Here is a 20941-nt window from a genome sequence, read left to right on the forward strand (position 1 = left end):
CCAAAATATTAAGGGTCTTTTGTGCAAATTATATATGAGTAAATCAATAAACAGATACTAGGTCTTTTTGGTGGTTTTCCATGTGATTAGTACGAAAACTGAACCAGTCAGTCTCTCTCTTATTTAATGGACCAAAAAGCATTGAAACTGAACTAGTATGAAAACCCGTTTTTGAAGAACAAATTAGCGGTTTTTTTTATTAAAAACCGGTCTATAAATGCGGTTTTAACCGGTCCATTGGCAACAACAGTCTTATATTTGAACTAGACCGGAAGGAGTATCGGTTCTGGTTTATTTCGGTGCAACCGTCCGGTCCAGTCCGATTTTAATAATACTGCCCCAGACTAACGAATTTGTATCCTTTGAGATATCTCAAATTTTGCGTGACTTTATGGAAAACCCCAACCGTTTAAATATGCTATGCACGAATCTCAAAGCAAAGGTAATACTGACCCCTACATCACCCCCGGATAGGCACCGGACACGTCAGTCACGCAAAAGTTGAGATATCTCAGAGGATACGCACTCCAGATTAACCCCATACATTTTTTTGAATTTTTTTTACTATTTTTTTAGATTTATTGAAAATCGTTGTTTTTTATGGTCAAGATTTGTCTGAAAAACAATAATTTTCAATAAATCTAAAAAAATAGTAAAAAAGTTTCAAAAAAATGTAAAATTTGGTCTCCAAAGACATATTAATATGGAGAACAAGATGAATGGTTTGGATCGGTTATTTAGATTTTGAATTCGGTGATTTATAGTCTAATATACAAAAATGCCTATGCATTGCAATGTATGGTAGCCTTACTATATATATATATATAGAGAGAGAGAGAGAGTGACTGCTGTGCATTCAAATGTATATGGGCCGAAATACATACGGTCCAAATTCGACTTTTCAAAATTCAAACGGTCGATCCGAACCATTCATCTTGTTCTCCATATTAATATGTGCTTGGAGACCAAATTTTATATTTTTCTGAATTTTTTTACTATTTATTAAGTATTTTACAAAATTGTTAATCCAATGGTGGCTTAACAAAATAGTAAAATCAGCCGCCACCGTTGGATCAACAATTTTGTAAAATACTTAATAAATAGTAAAAAAATTTAGAAAAATGTAAAATTTGGTCTTCAAGCACATATTAATATGGATAATAAGATGAACGGTTCGAATCGACCGTTTGAATTTTGAAAGGTCAAATTTGGACCGTATATATTTCGGCCCATATACATTTGAATGCACATTAGTCACTCTCTCTATATATATAAATATATGCACAAACACACACAACATATTTATTGAAAAAAGAAAACTTAAGCTGAATTCCTGTAGAGTGAAAACAAAATGAACACTTAAAAAATAAACTTCTCTCCAAACTCATTTTTTTTGCCTTTGAAGAAAAATCAAACAAGGCACTTATTAGTTACTACTTGCTATTATCTCACTATAACACAACTTTCGATAAATCTGTCCCAAATTTGAAAATATTTTCCGAATTAATCCTAGTTAACAAATTGTCAAATTATTCCTTGAGATCAGATCTCCTGCCTCTGGGGTGCAGGAAATTCCTGCCCCCAGAGTCACTGTAGAGTGGGTCCGATTACTGTTAAAGAGTTAAAGTTAACTGGTTATTGTTTATTAGGAGCTCACTCTTCAGTGACTCTGGGAGCAGACGATTCGGTCTCTTATTCTTTAGCCTATGTGGCGTCCATCCATGATCCATATTCCATGCAAGCACGCTTGTGACTAAGAATGCTATAACTGTCTAATCTGTCCAGATCTTGTTTTTGTCAGCTAGTGGGAGTGTGGGACCAGAATCCCTAATCCTCCCTCCGTTAGATATTTTCTGGAAATCATTTAATGGGCCCACCAGGGCCCAACAAATAATAAAAGATAGTATGATCTACCAGTTCTGTGGCAGGGAATATGGAATAGAAAATCCAGAAGAGAATCTTTTGGGTTTTGGATAATATATGGGCTTTTATGGGCTAGATATGTGTATACACCAGGTCCATTAAAATTACATGTTATGATTCTCTACATCTATCATAAGAAAAGACAGCGGAAGCCCTGTATATCATCCTGTGATCCAGCTGTAGTGAAGATAGTCTGATAGGTAATTAGATCTGACATGATGGAACTCAATAGTTGACGACAAGCAAGCGGCATGACTTATCCATTCCATCCATTCCATCCATCCATCCATCCATCCATACATCATCATAGGGACCAAGCCCGGCAGGTGCAACCAAGTGCAACCTTTCATATTCGTACTTCATCTAACGGTCCAATTTGTACCTAGCTCTTGTCACAAAAAAATTTGTTCCAAGTTCTCTGATTTTGATTTGACCCCAGTGGCCCAGTGGCCCAGTACCATTCCTCAGGCTCAGGTACAATGGCCTCGGACCAGAATTCAGGTCATAACTCATAACATGATGTTTGTGTTTATTTACATACCGTCAGATTAATTCAGATTCTGATCGGACGGTTGTGATCTAAATAGAAATATATTGTTCCCTTCCGTTTTGAGTTGGAGAGAATACTTCCTTCCAAGTTTTTTTATTCTGAGAGCAGATATCCAGAGCTAATTAAGTGCTTCAGATACTGTTATTTGAAAATATTCAGAGGCGAACCCAGCATAGAACAGATTGACTTTGTTCCTCTGAGTTTTGAGTTTTAGTAGTGATTTATCGGTACAGATTGACTTTTATTCTCTCTTGATGTTTGATTTATAATTCGGGTTAAATTAAGTATTAAAATTCAAATAAATTTCTTGAATTATAATTGGTAATTAGAATTATAAGTTAAAGAATCAGAAATTATAAGTTAAAAATATAAGTCAAAATATTGTTTTTTTTTTTAAAATAAGATAGGGGTCAAGCCCTAATCTTATATTTTTTTTAATAAATTAAATACAGAGTATTATTTTTTTTATCGAATATCCAATTAGTTAATGAGTTTAAATCCGATTCGATATTTTTTTTTGCCCCTCCAACTAAAATCATGATCCCCCCATGCATATATTATAAATTGAGTGAGTCTATGGTACTGTGCATATTACGATTTGGTCTGTAATACAGCTTAATATTTAACTTTTTAAAATCTTAACGGTCGATCCGAACCGTTCATCTTGTTCTCCATATTAATATGTGTTTGGAGACCAAATTTTACATTTTTTGAAATTTTTTTACTATTTTTTTTAGATATTTAGAAAATCACTTGATCTGAAAATTCTGCACCATCCAAAAACAGTGATTTTTAATAAATCTAAAAAAAATAGTAAAAAAATTTCAAAAAATGTAAAATTTGGTTTCTAAACACATATTAATATGGAGAACAAGATGAACGGTTCGGATCGACCGTTAAGATTTTAAAAAGTTAAATATTAAGCTGTATTACAGACCAAATCGTAATATGCACAGTACCATAGACTCACTCTTATAAATTTGTTGATAGTTCGGCAGATTTGACGATGAAAGTAAGAGGAAACACAGCATTTAATGCGAACTGTTATGTCTCCTTGTATGAACGCAAAAGGGAAAGCATGAGCATAACTCGTTCCCCAGTTTCCGTGTTTTCTTCGCTGTTACTGGGACGCATTTCCTGCAACAAATCAGATGCAATGAGGTTATCACTTATCAGTTATGGGATGGGGGGCCGTTCCGATCAAGACTCACTTTGACTTTTATTTTATTCGATAACGGGTCTGGTCGGGTCTGAAAAATTGTCTCAAGTCGGACCCTTTTTTTGAGAGAGAGAAAGATGAATTTGTATCCTCTGCATTAACTCAAAAAAGAATCTTTTGAGTCAATGTCTCCGATTCGTGCAGATTAGATCCACACTAATATTAAAAATCATCTACATTATAGGCAGGGGACGGATAGACTCCATTTATAATTAGACGGCCGAGATGCATTAACTCAAAAGATGCGGACCCTGGTCAGATCGAGCCGGGTCTATTTGATTTTGAAAAATTGTCTGGTCACAAGTCGGATTGGATCCGAACAGATTTTAGTTCGTTTTCGGATCCGGGTTAGATATTTGAATCAATTTTAAAAAAAAAAAAAATGGATCCATCTTGAGTCAAATATTTCAGACTTGCAAAAATTTGAGTTAGATAAAACCCATTTAATGCTTTCGTATTAAAATTTCAAAAATTGCCAACCCATCTATGACACATTGACACCTCTAGTTTCAACACATGCGGATGCAGTAGCGGTGAAAACATCGTATGAACACTGAGATGGAGTACAGCACTTGTTATGTAGATCACATGATTGTCAACATTTTCAATATTATGGTACTATGCCTATGTAACTATGTAACGGTTGGCTGGCGCTATAACTCCAAATATTGAATTGTAAGCTCCAATTACAGTTAGAAATGAATTATTCAAATTCGGTGAGGTGAGATTAAAAATTTGTGATTCATGAATAATTTAGAATTATTCAAATCAGAGATCTTAGTTTTACAAGGAACAAAAAAAAAATGTTATGGAAAAAATTTGCGAATTATTCAGTCAAAGTTTGATCAACCGAATAATTCGGCGTTCGGTTCGTTATCACAAAAAAAATGAATTATTCACGAATTTTGTAACTATGGTTCCAATCGGTCAATCTTAGGGTGATTTACATATTCAAATTTTATAGAGCAAAATATATTATGTAGATATTTTTTTTTAAAGATGAAGATTAAGCTTTCAAATTTCATACCTTGTTATTACAACAAATATTTTTTTCTATCTGAATTTTGAACATATAACCTTCCATATAAAGATCATGTGGCTTTGCCACTAAACCAAATGCTAGTTCTTATTATATAAATATTTCACATTTGTAAAAATATAAAATCAGTGATTTTTGAAAGAAAAAAAAATATTGTGTCCGATGACATTATTTCTTCCAATCTTAAAGAATAGAAAAGTATTTTTGAAAATATAATAAAAATATTTGGATTATAACAGTTTTGTTTTTTTTATTAATATCATATATATCCATCAACTATTTCTTCATTTGAGTTCGCAGTATCTGTGAAGATTTAAAAATTATATATATATATTTGTTCATTTCATATTTACTTATCAACTCTTCAATTTATCTATTATATGATGATATCCTTGAACTACTTAGAACAATTAGGATTATAACCCCTTTACCCATCACATAATCAGTTTGTTGTTATATTATTTTCTTAAAAAATATTTGTAAAAAGTAATGATTTTTAGCCTTTCTGCATGCAATTTGGCGTGTTAATAAAACTTAATTTGGGAATCTAATTGGAGACTTACATATTGACCTATTTTTTTTATTTTATTTTATTTTATTTTTAAGAGGAGGCCAGGCCAACATGCCTTATCGATTATTTTAATTTATTTTTTATTCTCAAAATATCGATATACAGTATATTCCATATGATTTTTTTTTTATATACAACCGAGTTGTTATGGAATTGAATTTTCCAACAAATAAGACCTTATTTATTATTTTATTTATAAAATAATAGAAAATAATGGCATATCAGATGGAATTTGTTAGGAGATTGTGGTGACAATCTCAACTATAATAATTAATCAAAATAACAAAATTACCGATACAAAAACATTTTTTTTTCCTGTTCCTTTAGAAAATTTAAAGGTATCCAAACAAATTTGGTTCCTTCTATGAATTGAAATATGAATTAAATCAATCTAGACTAGGGTTGTACAAAAAGCTCTTAGCTCGTGATTCGATTGAGTTTGATTTTAAAAATATATATAATTAACTCGGTTTGAAATTGGTTTGTCCTGAAACGAATTAAATTAGCTCAGTTTGAAATTAGTTCAAATTCAAACTCAAATTGGATTAAGTTTGATTCAAAACTCTTCTTTTCAATTCTAAACCCTACTTCAATTTCGAATCAGTTCAGTTCGAAACTGGTTTGAACTGATTCGAATCAAACTTGAACTCTTCTTTTCAGTTCGAAACCTAGATTCGAATGAAACCAGTTCAGTTCGAAACTAGTTCGAACTCGAACTGGGTTAAGTTTGATTCGTTTGCAGTCCTAGACCCAATATTTATTTATATATAATTTCTGTAAATGAAAATTTCTGTAGAGAGAGAAGGGAAGTTTAGAAGGAGAGAGAAAGCAAAGGTCATTAAACTGGAATTAAAAGTTTAAAACCGGACCCTATGTCCCTACTCCCTATGCAGCTGTGCTATTATTAAGCAGATTAAAAAAAAGCTAATCTAATAATAATAATAATGCTTCGTTTAGAGCAACTAATGATAATTTGTTAAGCAAATTAATCCCCTGCCAGCTAAGCCGCACAGCTTTTGTTATGAAAGCCAAAGCCTGTAATCTAATCTGTATAAGAGATTTCTAGACCTGTGACCATGTGCTGCTCTGTCACACAGTCGACTGTTTTCCTTTCCAACATGCACACCACCTATTGCAGATAACACCCTACAGAAATATTTATTTTCTTATAGATTATCTACGCGGTGGCGTGCAGAAATTAATATCATAGAGCCCTATTCTATAGCAGTGCCTGTGCCTAGGGATGTCAATGGCACCCTTTTACGATTATTTTTTAAAACCATAAATAAGAAACAATATTTTATCAAACCAATTTGATTGTTTTGATTTTTAAAAAAAATCATAAGAATCAAAATATCATTTCTCATACCGAAATGTCATTTCGGTCCAAACTATTTTGACATATTTTCATAAAAAAAATGATGGTAAAACTTGTGAAAACACCTCGGATCAAAATGACATTTTAGTTCCAAAAAAATAAAAAAAAATTGGACCGAAATGACATTTCGGTTCTTATGGTTTCTGTAAAAACCAAAGCAATCAAGTTGGTTTGGTAAAATATTGTTTTTCATATATGGTTTTTTAAAAAAATTCCCCTTTTACTTGTTTACCCAATCTGTATTGTATCCAAAAATACGGGTAAATGTAAGATTTTTTTTTCGTTAATAAAGTTCTGTATTTTATTAAAAATTTATAATTTAAATTAGTTATATTTATTATTATTTTTTTCTTTTTTTGTTTTGAAAAATATTTTCTCAAAAATACAAATCGAAATATCAATGATATTTTTTTATCTGTTTATCCAATCCATACTATATTTCAAAATACGGATAAAATTAAAGACTTTTTTTTTGTTATCATAACGGATACAGATATAAAAATGCCTCTACCTAATCCGTATTGTACCCGTTAACACCCCTACCAGTGGCTGTGCCTACTCAACTTTTATTATGTATAATTAATTAGAATGCCTAGCCAATTATTGTGGAATGCACGGCCAATGGCGGAGAGAAGAGATCCTCTTTGCACATTTTTCAATCAAGACCCTTCTGTTTTCCTTATTTTGTAAAACATGGCTATGACCGTACTCGGCACAGGTGTATTATATATATAAAATTACAAATAAAGAAAGGGGTGAACATGTGTAGGTTCGTCATGTTGAGGTAGATCTACGAAATAATAAAGCATAATATGCTACGTGGCGCTTTGCAATTGGCTTGGGGTGAAAAATATCAATCAAAGCAATATTCGTCTTTGCCTCTTTTCAGAGCAGATGAATCATGAATGTACTTGAATTGTGAAGAAGAGGATAATGTGTTGTACAAGTTAATTACTTGTACATTTCATTTGTCTTTTCTAAAATATACTCCGAAATTTTTATTTATACCATGTTCTAAAAAAAAAAAAACCAAAAAAATCATGTTTTCTAAATAATTTCAAAAATACCATAACTACCAATTCAATCTGCAGCTTTATTCTTGAGAGGCTGCAGATTGAGTTGGAGACCTCCGAAAAAACAAAAAATGCATTATAATTTATTGATATTTAGATTTTGAGGGTCTCCAATTCATTTTTGGAATTTCCTAAATTCAAGATGTTTTGGTTTTTTTTTTTTTTGAAATGGTATTAATACAAATTTCAGGTACTTTTTTACATTGAAACTTAGTCAAATTCGGTTCAATGAGCATCGGATGAAATTTGATTTGATGTTCATAATTCATATTAAAATTCACATGAACAACTTCATTAATCTACGATCAATTTTAAAATTCATACATATTAACTGTACACAAATTTTAAATTCAAATCAAATAGTTCCAATCATACATTAAATCAAATTTGGTTTGTCGCTCATCCAACCACCCCACTCCATGTTCAATTTAAAAAAAATAATAATAAAAATAGAGATTACTCACTCTCTGAAAAAGAGACAATAAATAAATTATAATCTGCAAGATAATTAAAAAAAAAAAGAGTTTACTCAGTCTCTGAAAATGAGACAGAAAAATAAATTATAATTTGCAAGATGATTATACCTGGTTTACATGATGCCTGATAAAATATCAAAACTATTGAAATAGTTTATTTGCAAGACCAAACAAGGCAATTACAAGCTAACACGAAGCCTTGCAAAATTAATTAAACTTAAATCTTTTAATTAATTATTTTCCATATTCAAACGCTTAATTAAGAATGCAAAATCAAATACATAATTAAAATATTTTGAGGTCATGTGCTGTATCCAGATGCATAACAAAAGAATTATTTTTGTGTGAGTCCTACATGATAATTGAATTTATTACTAAAATGGATTCCAAATTGCTAATTATGGGGTGCCATTAATTGTGTTCGTGCAAGATTTAACCTCATTGCTTTATTTGGTTCCTGTTATTTATCCAGATTGGCAAATAATAATTTAATAAAGTCGTTCAATGCAATTATGTCAAAGTTGCCTTTAATTACGATTTCTAAAAAAATATAAAATTTGATCTCCAATTACATTTTAATATAGAGATAAAATTTGAGCGGTTGTTTGAATTTTAAAAATAGAGATAAGAATGTGAAGTACAATTGAGACACGAGACATTTGAATCTTGCTTTGTATAATAAATCTTTGAGTTTTAAATTACCGAAATTTTTATTTATACCATTTAAAAAAATATCCTTAAATTGGGAAATTTCAAAAATACCATGGCCGCTAATTCAATCTGCGGCTCCATTCTTAGGAGGATACATATTGAATTGGAGTCCTCCTAAAAACCTAAATATCAGTATATTACAGTGCATTTTTTAGTTTTTTTGAAGGCCTCCAATTCAATATGCCCCCCCTCCTCTCAAGAATGAAATCACATCCTCTCCAATACCTGATGAGGGAATATTTTGCAATTACTAGATCTGGACCGTTCTTTTTAACTTGGCACGAATCTCAAAGCCCAATAATATTGCCTCCTACGGTGATCCGAATCCCAAACCGTTTGAGATTTAATCTCAAACCGCAAAGTGAGGGAAATCCTCTGCAATACATCAGAGGATACAAACTTCTCAAGAATGAAGCCGCATATTGAACTGGTGGCCCAGATAATTTTAGAATTCCTCCGAAAACTATAATGCCAGAAGTTTAATAAACTAGGCATGTTTTTTGCTTTTAGATTGAAAATTAGGGATACAAGTTAGAATTATAGGAGACTGAAGAGGGAATCTTTTTCTCGTAACAGGAACCACATTAGAAACAGGCTCTTTGATTCAATATATTTTGTTTATTGATAGTTTAAATAGAGACATGTGTTAGTTATGATAAAATTTCCATTCTTTCGTACAGAATACGAGAAAGCTAAAAGATCTATATGTGGAGCCAAGTGGTATCTTGCTATTTGTGGGTCCAATTTATTTCTCACTATTTCATTCAATGATTTTGGGTTTCATGATAATTTGTCTTTTATACAAAATAAGAAGATAATAGGTAGAACGAAAAGATGGATGAGTTTGCACTGTAATAAAAACATGTAATGGCAAGAATGGGATGTTAAGTATCTGTGAGGATAAAAGTGTTTTTTTGTTGACGGTATCGTTGCAGATACTCTTGTCGGTAATATTGATACGTTCATAAATAACATGTTTCTATCGGCGTACTCTCGACAATAGTATTTTTTTTACCCTCGCAACGTTGATGAGATGTCTGTGTTTTCTCATTTTATTTTAATTATACATCTATCGATCAGATAGATTGAGAACAAAGTAGGTTCAATGCCCATCTGATCTACTTTTAGCTCCAATGAATTCTAAAATCGTCCGATATGCTTTTAAGTCTGTATGCACAAAAATTTAAGCAGAAGTACACAAATTTCAATGATGGAATGGTTAGTTAACGAATTAAGCGGTCCAGAGAATTAAACTGATCTGGCAGTCTTTTGCTATTTGGTGAAATGTGAAACAAACAGCAGTTGCAATGATACAGCAAACAGATATATCTGTTGTTGCCTCATTTGAGAACAGATCTCATTTGATGAGATGATAGCAATAGCACGATCTCTGTTTGCAGTTTGCACACAGGTCAACTATAGTGGTCCAGCCGAATTTTTATTTATAGCAAATTTCACAAAAGATAATATGTTTTTTTGGAGAATTTTAAAAAATACCTCGGCCGTCAATTAAATTTGCGGCTCCATTTTTAAGAGACCGCAGGTTGAATTGGAGGCCTCCCAAAAATCTAAAAATACATTGTAATATATTAATATTTAGGTTTTTAGGGGCTCTAACTCAATCTACGCCCCCCTTAAGAATGAGACCGCATATTGAATTGGTGGGAATAGAGCCGCGGATTGAATTGACGGCCTCCTAAAAATCCAAAATACCCTGTAATATACTGATATTTAGGTTTTTAAAGAGCCTTCAATTCAATCTGCGCACACTTGAGAATGAAACCGCATATTGAATTAATGGTCCAAGTATTTTTGAAATTCTCTAATTTCAGTGATATTTAATTTATTACTTTTTTAAATGGTATTAATAAAAATTTTGGGTGGTCCAGTTTGATCCACTGGGACATGAGTTTATATCAAGTAAGACAAACAAATAAGACAGATCCAGTTGTTTAGTCATTCTATAATTTTATTTTATTTTTAATCATCTGGCCCTTTTCTCTTTGGGAGCTCAAAGTCAAGTATTACCAAACACACAAAAGAAAAATGATACTAAATAGATACAGACTACCTAAAATTTGAAATTCAGGGAACATGAAACTACCAACAATTTGAAATTCAAGATCTTCATAACGTCGTTTACCACCTAAAATATAATTAAAAAAAAATGCCAAATAAAAATATTAAGTTTAGGCATTTTGACATCAAAAACATGCCAAATAAATTAGTACTAGACATTCCTAAACCACTAATAGAGAGTTGTTTAACTAATCACACCAATCCTCTTCAAGACATCTCTTTTTTAAATAAACCATTTAAACTTAGTTTCTTTTATTTTAATATTTATGTTTGTCTGTCTGTACAATGACATTTCTTTGTTTTTTTTTTAAAAGAGGCTAAAAGCCCGTTTTATGTTACTGAAGCAAAAGTTAAGTCACAGATTGGAGTTCTAGTCTGTACAATGACAATCACAGAAAACTAAACCTTTATCTTTTTATCTAAAAGAAATAAAAATAAAGTAAGAAGAAAAATATTCGTTTAGGCTGATTAATTGACTGATTAGTCGTTGGCGGTAATCAACCTGTCCCAGATTTTTTCGACTAAATAGACCGATTATTCCTGTTTAATCGCTTAGCTGTATCGTCCATCCGACGAACACATACCGTTAAATAACTTTTGTGTGGAAGGTCGTAAATTCCAAATCCGAATAAAATATTCTTTATGAACACTCAATAAAATTTGAAAAGCTAGACTTTCATTTTCTATGGAAATAATAAAAATATTCACAAGAGAGAGAGAGAAATAAAAAGGGAACCAGATCACCTGCCCTCCCGGGAGCAGGAAATTTCTACATCCAGAGTCACTGCGGGGTGGGACCGGTTACTGTTAAAGGGTTTAAGTACTGTTACTGTTTTTAAATAAGGGCCCACCAGCAGTAACTCTGGGGGCAAAAATTTCCTGTTCCCAGAGGGCAGACGATTCGGTCTCAATAAAAAGACCAACCAACCAACATGACCTTGATTTCCATTAAGAAGGTCATGTACCAATGTACCATGTGTACTGACATGTAGTGGCCTATGCTATACGTACATATGTATTGCCCATATGGCTACAACCTTTTAACCTTACTAGTTTTATTTCTTTCCATCTTCGCCAAGCAACCTTACTAGTCAGAACACCATTAATTCTCCCTTCCTGTTTTTGCCATTACTTCAATGTGCGATAGAATGACCATTTCACCTTTTTCTTAAAATAAAAGAATCCCGTACAAGACTATTTTATTTTTACCTTTGCCATACAGCTGCGCAGCGCAGCGCAGGGCATGTTAGTTACGGCCGAAAAAGTTAAAATGAATTTGTCCTTTGGCTACAACCTGGCCGCAGGGTAAATATTTGAACAGAATAATTTTGACTACATGCAGCGCAAGGATGCTATAGTTTCGGTTTCTATAGTACATATGTTGATATGCTGCATGAAGCTAAAACTGTTCTGTTAAATGTTTACGACTCATTAAGTCATACCTATTGTATTAAAAAAAACCGACTGGTTCAGTCGTGGACCGGCCGGACTGTGGACTTGATTCGGATTAGTCTGGACTGATGTTCAAATCCGTGGTGGACCGTACTGTTCCTAAACCCGAGCCTAGCACGGTTTTTGGCCGCCCTTTTCCACTAGACTCGAACTAGACTGGACGAGTCTTGACCCGTAGACCGTGGCAACCCGTACTGTGACAAAACCGGACCAGATTGGACACAAACGTGTGAACCATACCAGATTGGACACAAACGTGTGAACCGAACCAAAACTGTGTGGACCTGGACCAAAACTGTGTGAACCCGGACTAATCCGCCCCAAAACTGCCCCAAAACAGTTTAAACTGCTGTAATTTTTTTTTTTAATAACTTAACCTGTTTTAAAAAAAAGATCCATGGACCCATACAGACTAAATTGGACCGAACCGTGTGAATCTGGACCATGGCTCTAACACAGATTTAGACCAAAGAATTTAATATTGGACCCATTGAACCCGAACCGTGTAGACCCGTGAATCCGTGAGAATCGTGAACCGGCCGGGTCCGGACCGGACCGGTCCGTTTGCAAGACACTAGTCTAATACCACGTTAATGGATCCAAATTGAAAGACTGGACACAAAATTAACGGGTCGGATGTATTTATTATATTGTAATGGCATGGTAAACTTGTCATTTAACAGGAAACTGGACCAGTCACCAGTAGCTTCTTTATATTTTTTTCTTCCCCCCATTTCTCTCTCTCTTTCTCTCTCTCTCTCTCTCTCTCTCTCTCTCTCATAACATATAACATATAAATAAATAAACGAATAAATAATGCCGAAGAGAGATTAACAAGTGTCCGCTCATGCATTTCCATTGCTACTAGATAGATGCAAACTTGAAGATTAAAGCCTCCCTCGCTTTTTTCTGGAACTGGTTGTTTGCAATAACAGAGAATTTGTGAAGAAACAGAGTAAGTTTTCTAATTTTTTTGTTTTGTTTTTAGTGTCGGTAAATCTTCTGTTGATTAATTGTCCAGAGAGATTAGTAGCTGTTGTTTTTGATCTCTTATCTTGAGCTTCGAGAAGTTTCGCTTCAGTTTCCATATAGAGAGAAGGAACTTAACTTATTTCCGGATTTAGGTTTTCGATTTTTGGGAATACATTCTTTGTATGTAAACAGATCTGTGGTTTCTTAATGAGTTAATGTCGTTGATGGAATATTTCTTTCTGGATATTTAATTAGAAATAGGTAATTTTGATTTTAAAGAAGAGCTTAAATCACTGATTAGTCGAGATCCAAGCACCGAGGGAGAACTGGAGAAGGTCGTGTTAGATCTAGGAATAAGAATGATTTTATCTATTTCTAGTTAGAGCATTAAGCCCTACTTAAATTTTTATTTGTTCGCAGATCAGCATTTTCTTGTACTTTGCTAAACCCTTTTTTTTTTTTCTTTTTCGGTCGATTTTCTTTTCTAGTTATTCGCGCCGATGCTTTGACTTCTCATTTGTAAATGACTTTTCTTTAATTTATTTTTCTGAGGGCTATACATTATCACTGTTTTATTGGAATATGAGATAAGAGAAAGGAGATGATTTCTGTTCATTTACAGGATTTAGTAGCTAGAAGTAAACAATAGCACTTACTTCAACTTTTTTTTTTTTTTTGAATTTATAATTCATTATCACTGCTTCCAATTACCCCATTATGGCACTACATTATCAATTACGCATTAAAATGAGTCACCAAGTATTAAATTCTGCTTATTTTCCTCAATTTTTCAGGTAAGAAAAGAACAATAATGATGAACTAAGCTCAGAATCGACAGTATCTCTGCGAGGATGGATATATGGAGCTTCACAAGGAAAGCTCCCACCCAGGGGCATTTTTGTCAAATGCCTCCCGCAACCTCTCCTCTTCCTCCTCGGCCTTTGTCTCAGCCTCCCAATCTCCCTTCTTCTCCCCTCGATCCCCTCCTCCTCTCCTAATCCCCCCTCAAATTACCATCTTACCCTCCCAAATCACTATCTCGCCATCTGATGCTTCCCCTTGCCATGCCATCTCCTCTGACGCAAGCTTGGCTCACCGGAGGAATAAAAAAACCAAAAAGAAAAACAGTCCGATATCTCTACGTACTAGGTCGGTCATTACAGTTTCCTCCTCAACCAATCGACCGCGGAGCTATGATGTATACTTGGCTTACCATGGTAAAAAAGTTTCTCTGTTGAGATTTGTGAATTGGCTTCGGGCTGAGCTGGAGGCACAAGGGATTAGCTGTTTTGCCTGTGATCGGGCCCGGTGTAGATCTTCCCGTAGCCAGAGCCATGTTGAGAAAATCATGAACTTCACCACCTTTGGTGTTGTTATAATTACCAAAAAATCCTTTGGCAACCCTTACACCATAGAGGAACTGAGACACTTTTTCAGCAGGAGGAATTTGGTGCCGATTTACTTTGACTTGGGACCAAGTGATTGCCTTGCTAGAGATATTGTGGAGAGAAGAGGTATGTGGGAGAAGCATGGTGGAGAGCTCTGGGTGCTTTATGGGGGTTTAGAGAGGGAATGGAGAGAGGCGGTTGAGGCACTTTCACGGGCTTTTGATTTACAGTTGGAGGCAGGTTGCGGTAACTGGCGAGACTGTATTCTTGAAGCAGTGTCAGTTTTGGCAAAGAAGTTGGGTAGGCGGAGTGTTGTTGACAGAATAAATAGGTGGAGAGAGAAAATCGAAAAAGAGGAGTTCCCTTACCCTAGAAATGAAAACTTTGTGGGCAGGAAAAAGGAGATATCTGAGCTCGAACTAATATTGTTTGGAGATGTAAGTGGAGATGCGGAAAGAGAGTACTTTGAGCTAAAAACACGCCATAAACGGAATATTGCAGGTACCAGTACGAACAAATGTGAAAGTCTATCTGAAAATGGTGGGAAAGGGAAGGAGCCAGTGGTTTGGCGAGAGTCAGAGAAGGAAATTGAAATGCAAAGATCAGTACGAGGAAAGGCTGCTAGTCGAAATGCGCGCAGAAAAAGGCCGAAGGCTAAGATTTTGTATGGAAAAGGAGTTGCGTGTGTTTCTGGTGAATCAGGAATTGGTAAAACTGAGCTCGTTTTGGAGTATGCTTATAGGTTTGCTCAACGGTACAAGCTAGTTTTGTGGGTCGGAGGGCAAAGCCGGTACATCCGTCAAAATTTTTTAAATTTGCGGAATCTTCTGGAAATTGATCTAGGCTGTGACACATACAGTCATGAAAAGGGTAATTTCAAATGCTTTGAGGAACAAGAGGAGGAAGCTATTGCCAGAGTTAGAAAGGAACTTGCGAGTGATATACCATATTTGGTAATAATTGACGATCTAGAGAGTGAGACTGACTGGTGGGACCGGCGAGTCATTACTGATCTGATTCCACAACTAGGGGGAGAAACACACTTTATAATAACAACCCGGCTACCTAGGGTATTGGGCTTGGAACCAATGAAACTCTCTTACCTATCTGGTGTAGAGGCCATGGCTGTAATGCGAGGCGAAACCGTTGCTAAGGACTACCCCTTAGTAGAGACTGACGCCTTAAGAGCCATTGAAGAGAAATTAGGTAGGCTTACACTTGGTCTGGGTATAATCGGTGCTATCCTTTCAGAGCTCCCAATCACCCCAAGCCGTCTACTTGACACCATAAATAGAATGCCATTGCGGGATCTACCATGGACTGATAAAGAAGAAATGCTTACATTTAAAAGGCACTCAACCCTAATCCAGCTCTTGGATGTGTGCCTCTCTATTTTTGACCATGCGGATGGCCCTCGCAGCCTTGCGGCCCGCATGGTCCATGTCAGTGGCTGGTTTGCAATGTCAGCAGTACCTGTCCATCTACTGGCTCTGGCAGCATACAAGTTTCCTAAAAAGAAACATGGATCTAAACTATTCAAAAAATGTTCAAGCTTGTTCAGGCGGTCTCGTATTAAGAGATCGGAATCTGAGGCAGCCTCTGTGCTGGTGCGTTTTGGGGTTGCGAGAATTTCTACACGACCCAATTGCATCCAGTTTCATGAGTTGGTGAAAATATATGCACGTAGGCGGGGGTCCCACAGGGTTGCTCAGGCTGTGGTGCAGTCTATATGTGTAAGAGCTTCGGTTTCACACTCACTTGACCATCTATGGGCTGCATGCTTCTTGGTTTTTGGGTCCGGGTCAGAACATGTTATGGTGGAACTCAACCCAACTGAATTGACCCATTTTGTGAGACAGGTAGCTTTACCTCTTGCAATTCGCACCTTCATAACCTACTCTCGGTGCAATGCGGCTCTTGAGTTGTTGCGGCTTTGCACTGAGGCCTTGGAATCAGCTGGTGAGGCATTGGTTAATTCTCGGGGCGACAAGTGGCGTCTTAAGAGAAGGTTGAGATATTGTTTTCGGGCTGATTGTTCCCGGTCTGATGAGGGCTTTAGGTTGATATGGCAAGAGATGGCACTTCTAAAAGCAACTGTGCTTGAAACAAGGGCTAAGCTAATGCTTAGAGCGGGGCGTTATGATGCAGGGGATGATTTAATAAGAAAAGCTATTTTCATAAGAAGTTCGATTTGTGGGGACCGCCATCCTGATACGGTATCAGCCCGTGAAACCCTAAGTAGACTCACAAGGCTTCTCACAAATGTTCAGATTAGTTAGCTCTGACTCGTGATTGTTTTTTTTTTTTTTATAATTTTACTTTTGTTGTCAAAGAAGGTACAACATATAAATATATATATTCTTTGATGTGGTTTCACAAATCAAATAACAAAGAAATTTCTGCCATTCAACATGAATCCCTTTCTCTCTATATATAATATCTTGGGTATTCTTTTACAACATCTGGAAATGCAAGAAACTAAGTTCTTCTCGCTCTGTATTTATTTTTTCTTTATCTGATACAACAATAGTTGTTCATATAATTGGTCTGAGCATTTTTTACTCTACCAAATACTGACCTGGTCAGTATTTGGTAGAGCAACATCATGTACCAGTATTTGCCAGTATGGTACATTATATCAAATCAATTCTTTTGTGAAGTTGTATTAGTTCATTAAATATTATTGACGAAAATATCCATGCATCTTTAGGTCCGGCACCGGTACATGACAGTGAAAATGTGGCTGGTGAGGTAAGATGCCATTTATATATACATTGTTCTTAATACTGATTTTGGAACTCTGTGCGTTTGAGGTAATTTTGTTATGCAATGCATGCTTTTTATGGTAATAACTGTCTTCATTTATACAGTGTTGATGCAATGTTTTAACCCAAGTTGTCTCCAAAGGAAAACATGAACCTATAATTCATAAAGATAGTTAGGTTTTAAGATTTTTATTTATGCCATGTCAATAACACTTATTCTCTGATTCTATTCTCTTTTGCTTTCTTATTTATTATGATCAAAGGCTCATATTTTTGCATGTTCTTCCTTTCAATTTAAAAGAGAACATACATTTATATTTCTATGTAGAATTTTCTATACAGTTAATCATGTTGTTTCTAAAATTTACTTACCTGTAAAATTCTTTCATAAAAATTCAATTTATTTTACAACAAGTACTATTTCTTTTAAAGCAATCTAATTAAAAAAAAAGAGAACAGGGAGAACAGCAACCACAAATCCATAACATGCATTCAGAAGCTATATCAGCGCATGCTTTTCTGGAGGGCCATTTTGTAAAATTTATTATATGGAAATTGATAATACCAGGAGCACCAGACTTATCGCCATTCTCTGTTGTTGTTTTCATGGGGAACATCTTCAGTATTGGAGCTTGCACAGCTGCACTGTGGTTTGAGTACCTCAACAATGAATGTGCTTAAAGGCCCTTAATTTATCCATTTAATCAATTTCCGCACAGTCCATGTGTTTCTACTAATCTGATGAAAAGATAGATTGGGCAACATGAAAAATGAGCGTAAATGTTGCTCGTGCTATTGTTTCCTCAGTACAGCCTGCCATTATATCAGCTCTGATACATGAAGAATTAACAAGCCCATGTTCTTAGAAAGACAACTTAGCTTTTCAGACTTGTGTAGCGTAAAGGAAATATTCTATTAATCAAGGGCAGCCAATTAGGTAAAAATAATAATCATGAGAACTTTTACTGAATGCTTTCAGAAAATCAATCAATACAATCTACCAAGAAAGATGATCTCGTGTTCCATGGTAAAACCAAATGGAGCTTATTTCAGCAAATTAGAAAAAGTACAAAAACCCACATTTACCAAAGAAAACTATTCTCCACAAAAAAGGCCTGGAAAAATTGAAGGCATAACATTCTACTTGTGCAGTACTTACAAAAACAAAAATATTCGAACCATAAAAGGCTGAATCCTTGCAAGAAGAATAATTATTTCATCTTTGCTTCGGTGAAGAGAACATGGCGGTTGACACGTGGATCATATTTCCTGAACTCGAGCTTCTCTGTTATTTTTCTAGGGTTCTTTCTCTTTACATAAAAGAAACCTGTCCCGGCAGCTGATACCAGCCTGATGAAAATCGAACCACCCTTTGCTTTTCCCATCTACTCTTCTACACCGAAACCCTAGCAAATTAACAGAAACACAGAACCTTATCACAGTAAACATGGGCCTTTTGGTCAAATAAAACAAATCAGTATATGCAATGCCAACTTCTAAATACAATTGCAAAGGGAAACTGTGATCTTAAGACAAGCCTTGTTAGGGGGGGGGGAATAGTGAAGAAAAAACATGACGTTTCGTGACTAACACGTCGTGACTTGGTCATGTCACATCATTGCAACTGACCAAAATTTACTTTTACATAACATGACTAAAATGGTGAAAGACAGTCATGTCACGCGAATGGTCATGTCATGTGTGGTGACGTGACTGATCACGTTTAATTATTGTTTTCAAGTTTTAAGTTAGTTCATAGAAAATAATAACAAAATGTACTAAAGAGTTACAAAATTAATTAGAATTACGAAATAATGGTGAAAAAATTGGTCACGTAACGTGTCACATGACGTGACCGGGTCAATGTGACGTGACTAAAACGGTGGAGGATAGTCACATCACATGAATGGTAACATCACGTGACATGACTGACCCACATGACATGACACATCCGGGACGTAATGTAACAAAACTAGTAAATCGTGACTAATTTCATTCACTAGGGGGAATAAACCAAACTAAATGAGGATGAAACTTTTAAACACAAAAATAAGATATACTAAAACACTACTCACCAGATTGTACCTGAATGCAGAATATTCCAGAATTGGACCAAATTTCTCACAATATAATTGCAAGAAGAAACGAGGATTTTGAAACCACTAAAAATTGAATTTCCGACTACATTAATCGAGTGCAGTATATGTCCACTCCAAACATTACAAGTGAAATATAGATGCTACAAAGCTTGACTGGAAAAAGGAACCCAAATCAAAGCAATACAAAACTTTCAACGGACATAAGCTCTTCCGCCAGAATTAAGCCAAACACAAGTAGACGGTTGAACTGGTACTGAAACAGAAGTTAAAACTGCAAATATAGGCAGGCACTTCCTATTCTTATAAAATGCTTTTGAACACTGGTATCAGACTCTGTGCTGCTGCTGGAGAAAATAGATTACATTCAAACTGTGCCAATTCTAATTTTAGAAAAAGCAAATGCAGAGGGTGGGTGCAAAATGATAAATGCACAGTAACAATATATGAAAGACGCAAATCCGCTTAACTCAATCCAAATCAAACCTAAAACCCCTTGGCAATAAGAACCTAAATTCCAATTCACGATCACAATTAAACCCACTCCGAACGCATTATTCAGAGCACCAGATAGAAAACGCTCAAGAAACAAAAAAGAAGAAAAAATAGAAGATAAAGCACCTTTGCAACTTACCTAGGAAGAGGCACGAAAAGGCTCGACAACTACGTCTAGAGAGAGGAGAGGAGAAACGGAGAAAGGCGAGAGAGAGAGAGAGAGAGAGAGAGGGGTAGGGCTTTGAACTGGAAAGGAAGTGTTGGCTGTGAGTCGATCTAGGGTTAGAGATCAGATCATCAGTACGTATGAACGGTCCAGATTAAATCAGAAAACTCAATAGCCATTTCGAGCTCACCAAACCCAACACAAAATTAGAATCGCAATGGACCCGGTAGGGTTGAGTTTGTGAGCACAAATGCACGAATAACCCATTTCTTTATCAAGCATTGAAAAAAAATATTACTAATTTTTGTCATGTTTTTAAATTTTTTTTTGAAATGCTATTTTTTTGGCAATAATACCTAATTTTTTTATTTCAAATTTATGTTATTTACTAAGTTCGATCCGTCTTACTTGGTTTAAGTCATTCAACTTTTTCTTCAGATAATTTAAAAAAAATACCACAATAATATTGAGTTGTTAATTTTATAATTTTGTAGAAATTTATGATATTTTTAATTGCATTTTATAGTTTAACAAGAATATAACACATATTTGTTGCTTGCATAAACGCTATGTGACTACTTAAATAGC

At 34.8% G+C, this 20941-nt stretch overlaps 2 protein-coding genes across 3 annotated transcripts; one reads left to right on the plus strand and one right to left on the minus strand.

Annotated features, from left to right (window-relative positions):
* Window positions 1-13221: 13221 nt before the first annotated feature.
* Window positions 13222-17227, plus strand: LOC144561969 (Disease resistance protein (TIR-NBS class)). The gene is made up of 2 exons (XM_078311078.1): window positions 13222-13426; window positions 14238-17227. The coding sequence occupies exon 2, from the start codon at window positions 14303-14305 to the stop codon at window positions 17108-17110; it is 2808 nt and encodes a 935-aa protein (XP_078167204.1). The 5' UTR covers window positions 13222-13426; window positions 14238-14302; the 3' UTR covers window positions 17111-17227.
* A 1431-nt stretch (window positions 17228-18658) lies between these two features.
* LOC144561795 (uncharacterized) lies at window positions 18659-20452 on the minus strand. 2 transcript variants are annotated; one of them, XM_078310888.1, is made up of 2 exons: window positions 20327-20452; window positions 18659-19002 (listed from the first exon to the last, which is right to left on the minus strand). In XM_078310888.1, the coding sequence occupies exon 2, from the start codon at window positions 18979-18981 to the stop codon at window positions 18808-18810; it is 174 nt and encodes a 57-aa protein (XP_078167014.1). In that variant the 5' UTR covers window positions 18982-19002; window positions 20327-20452; the 3' UTR covers window positions 18659-18807. The 2 variants fall into 2 exon arrangements, with proteins under 2 accessions (XP_078167014.1, XP_078167015.1); XM_078310889.1 differs by having other exon boundaries at window positions 20314-20338.
* Between the last annotated feature and the right edge of the window lie 489 nt (window positions 20453-20941).

This window comes from Carex rostrata, chromosome 11, assembly GCF_964058835.1.
Source record: "Carex rostrata chromosome 11, lpCarRost1.2, whole genome shotgun sequence".
Lineage (NCBI taxonomy): Eukaryota > Viridiplantae > Streptophyta > Magnoliopsida > Poales > Cyperaceae > Carex > Carex rostrata.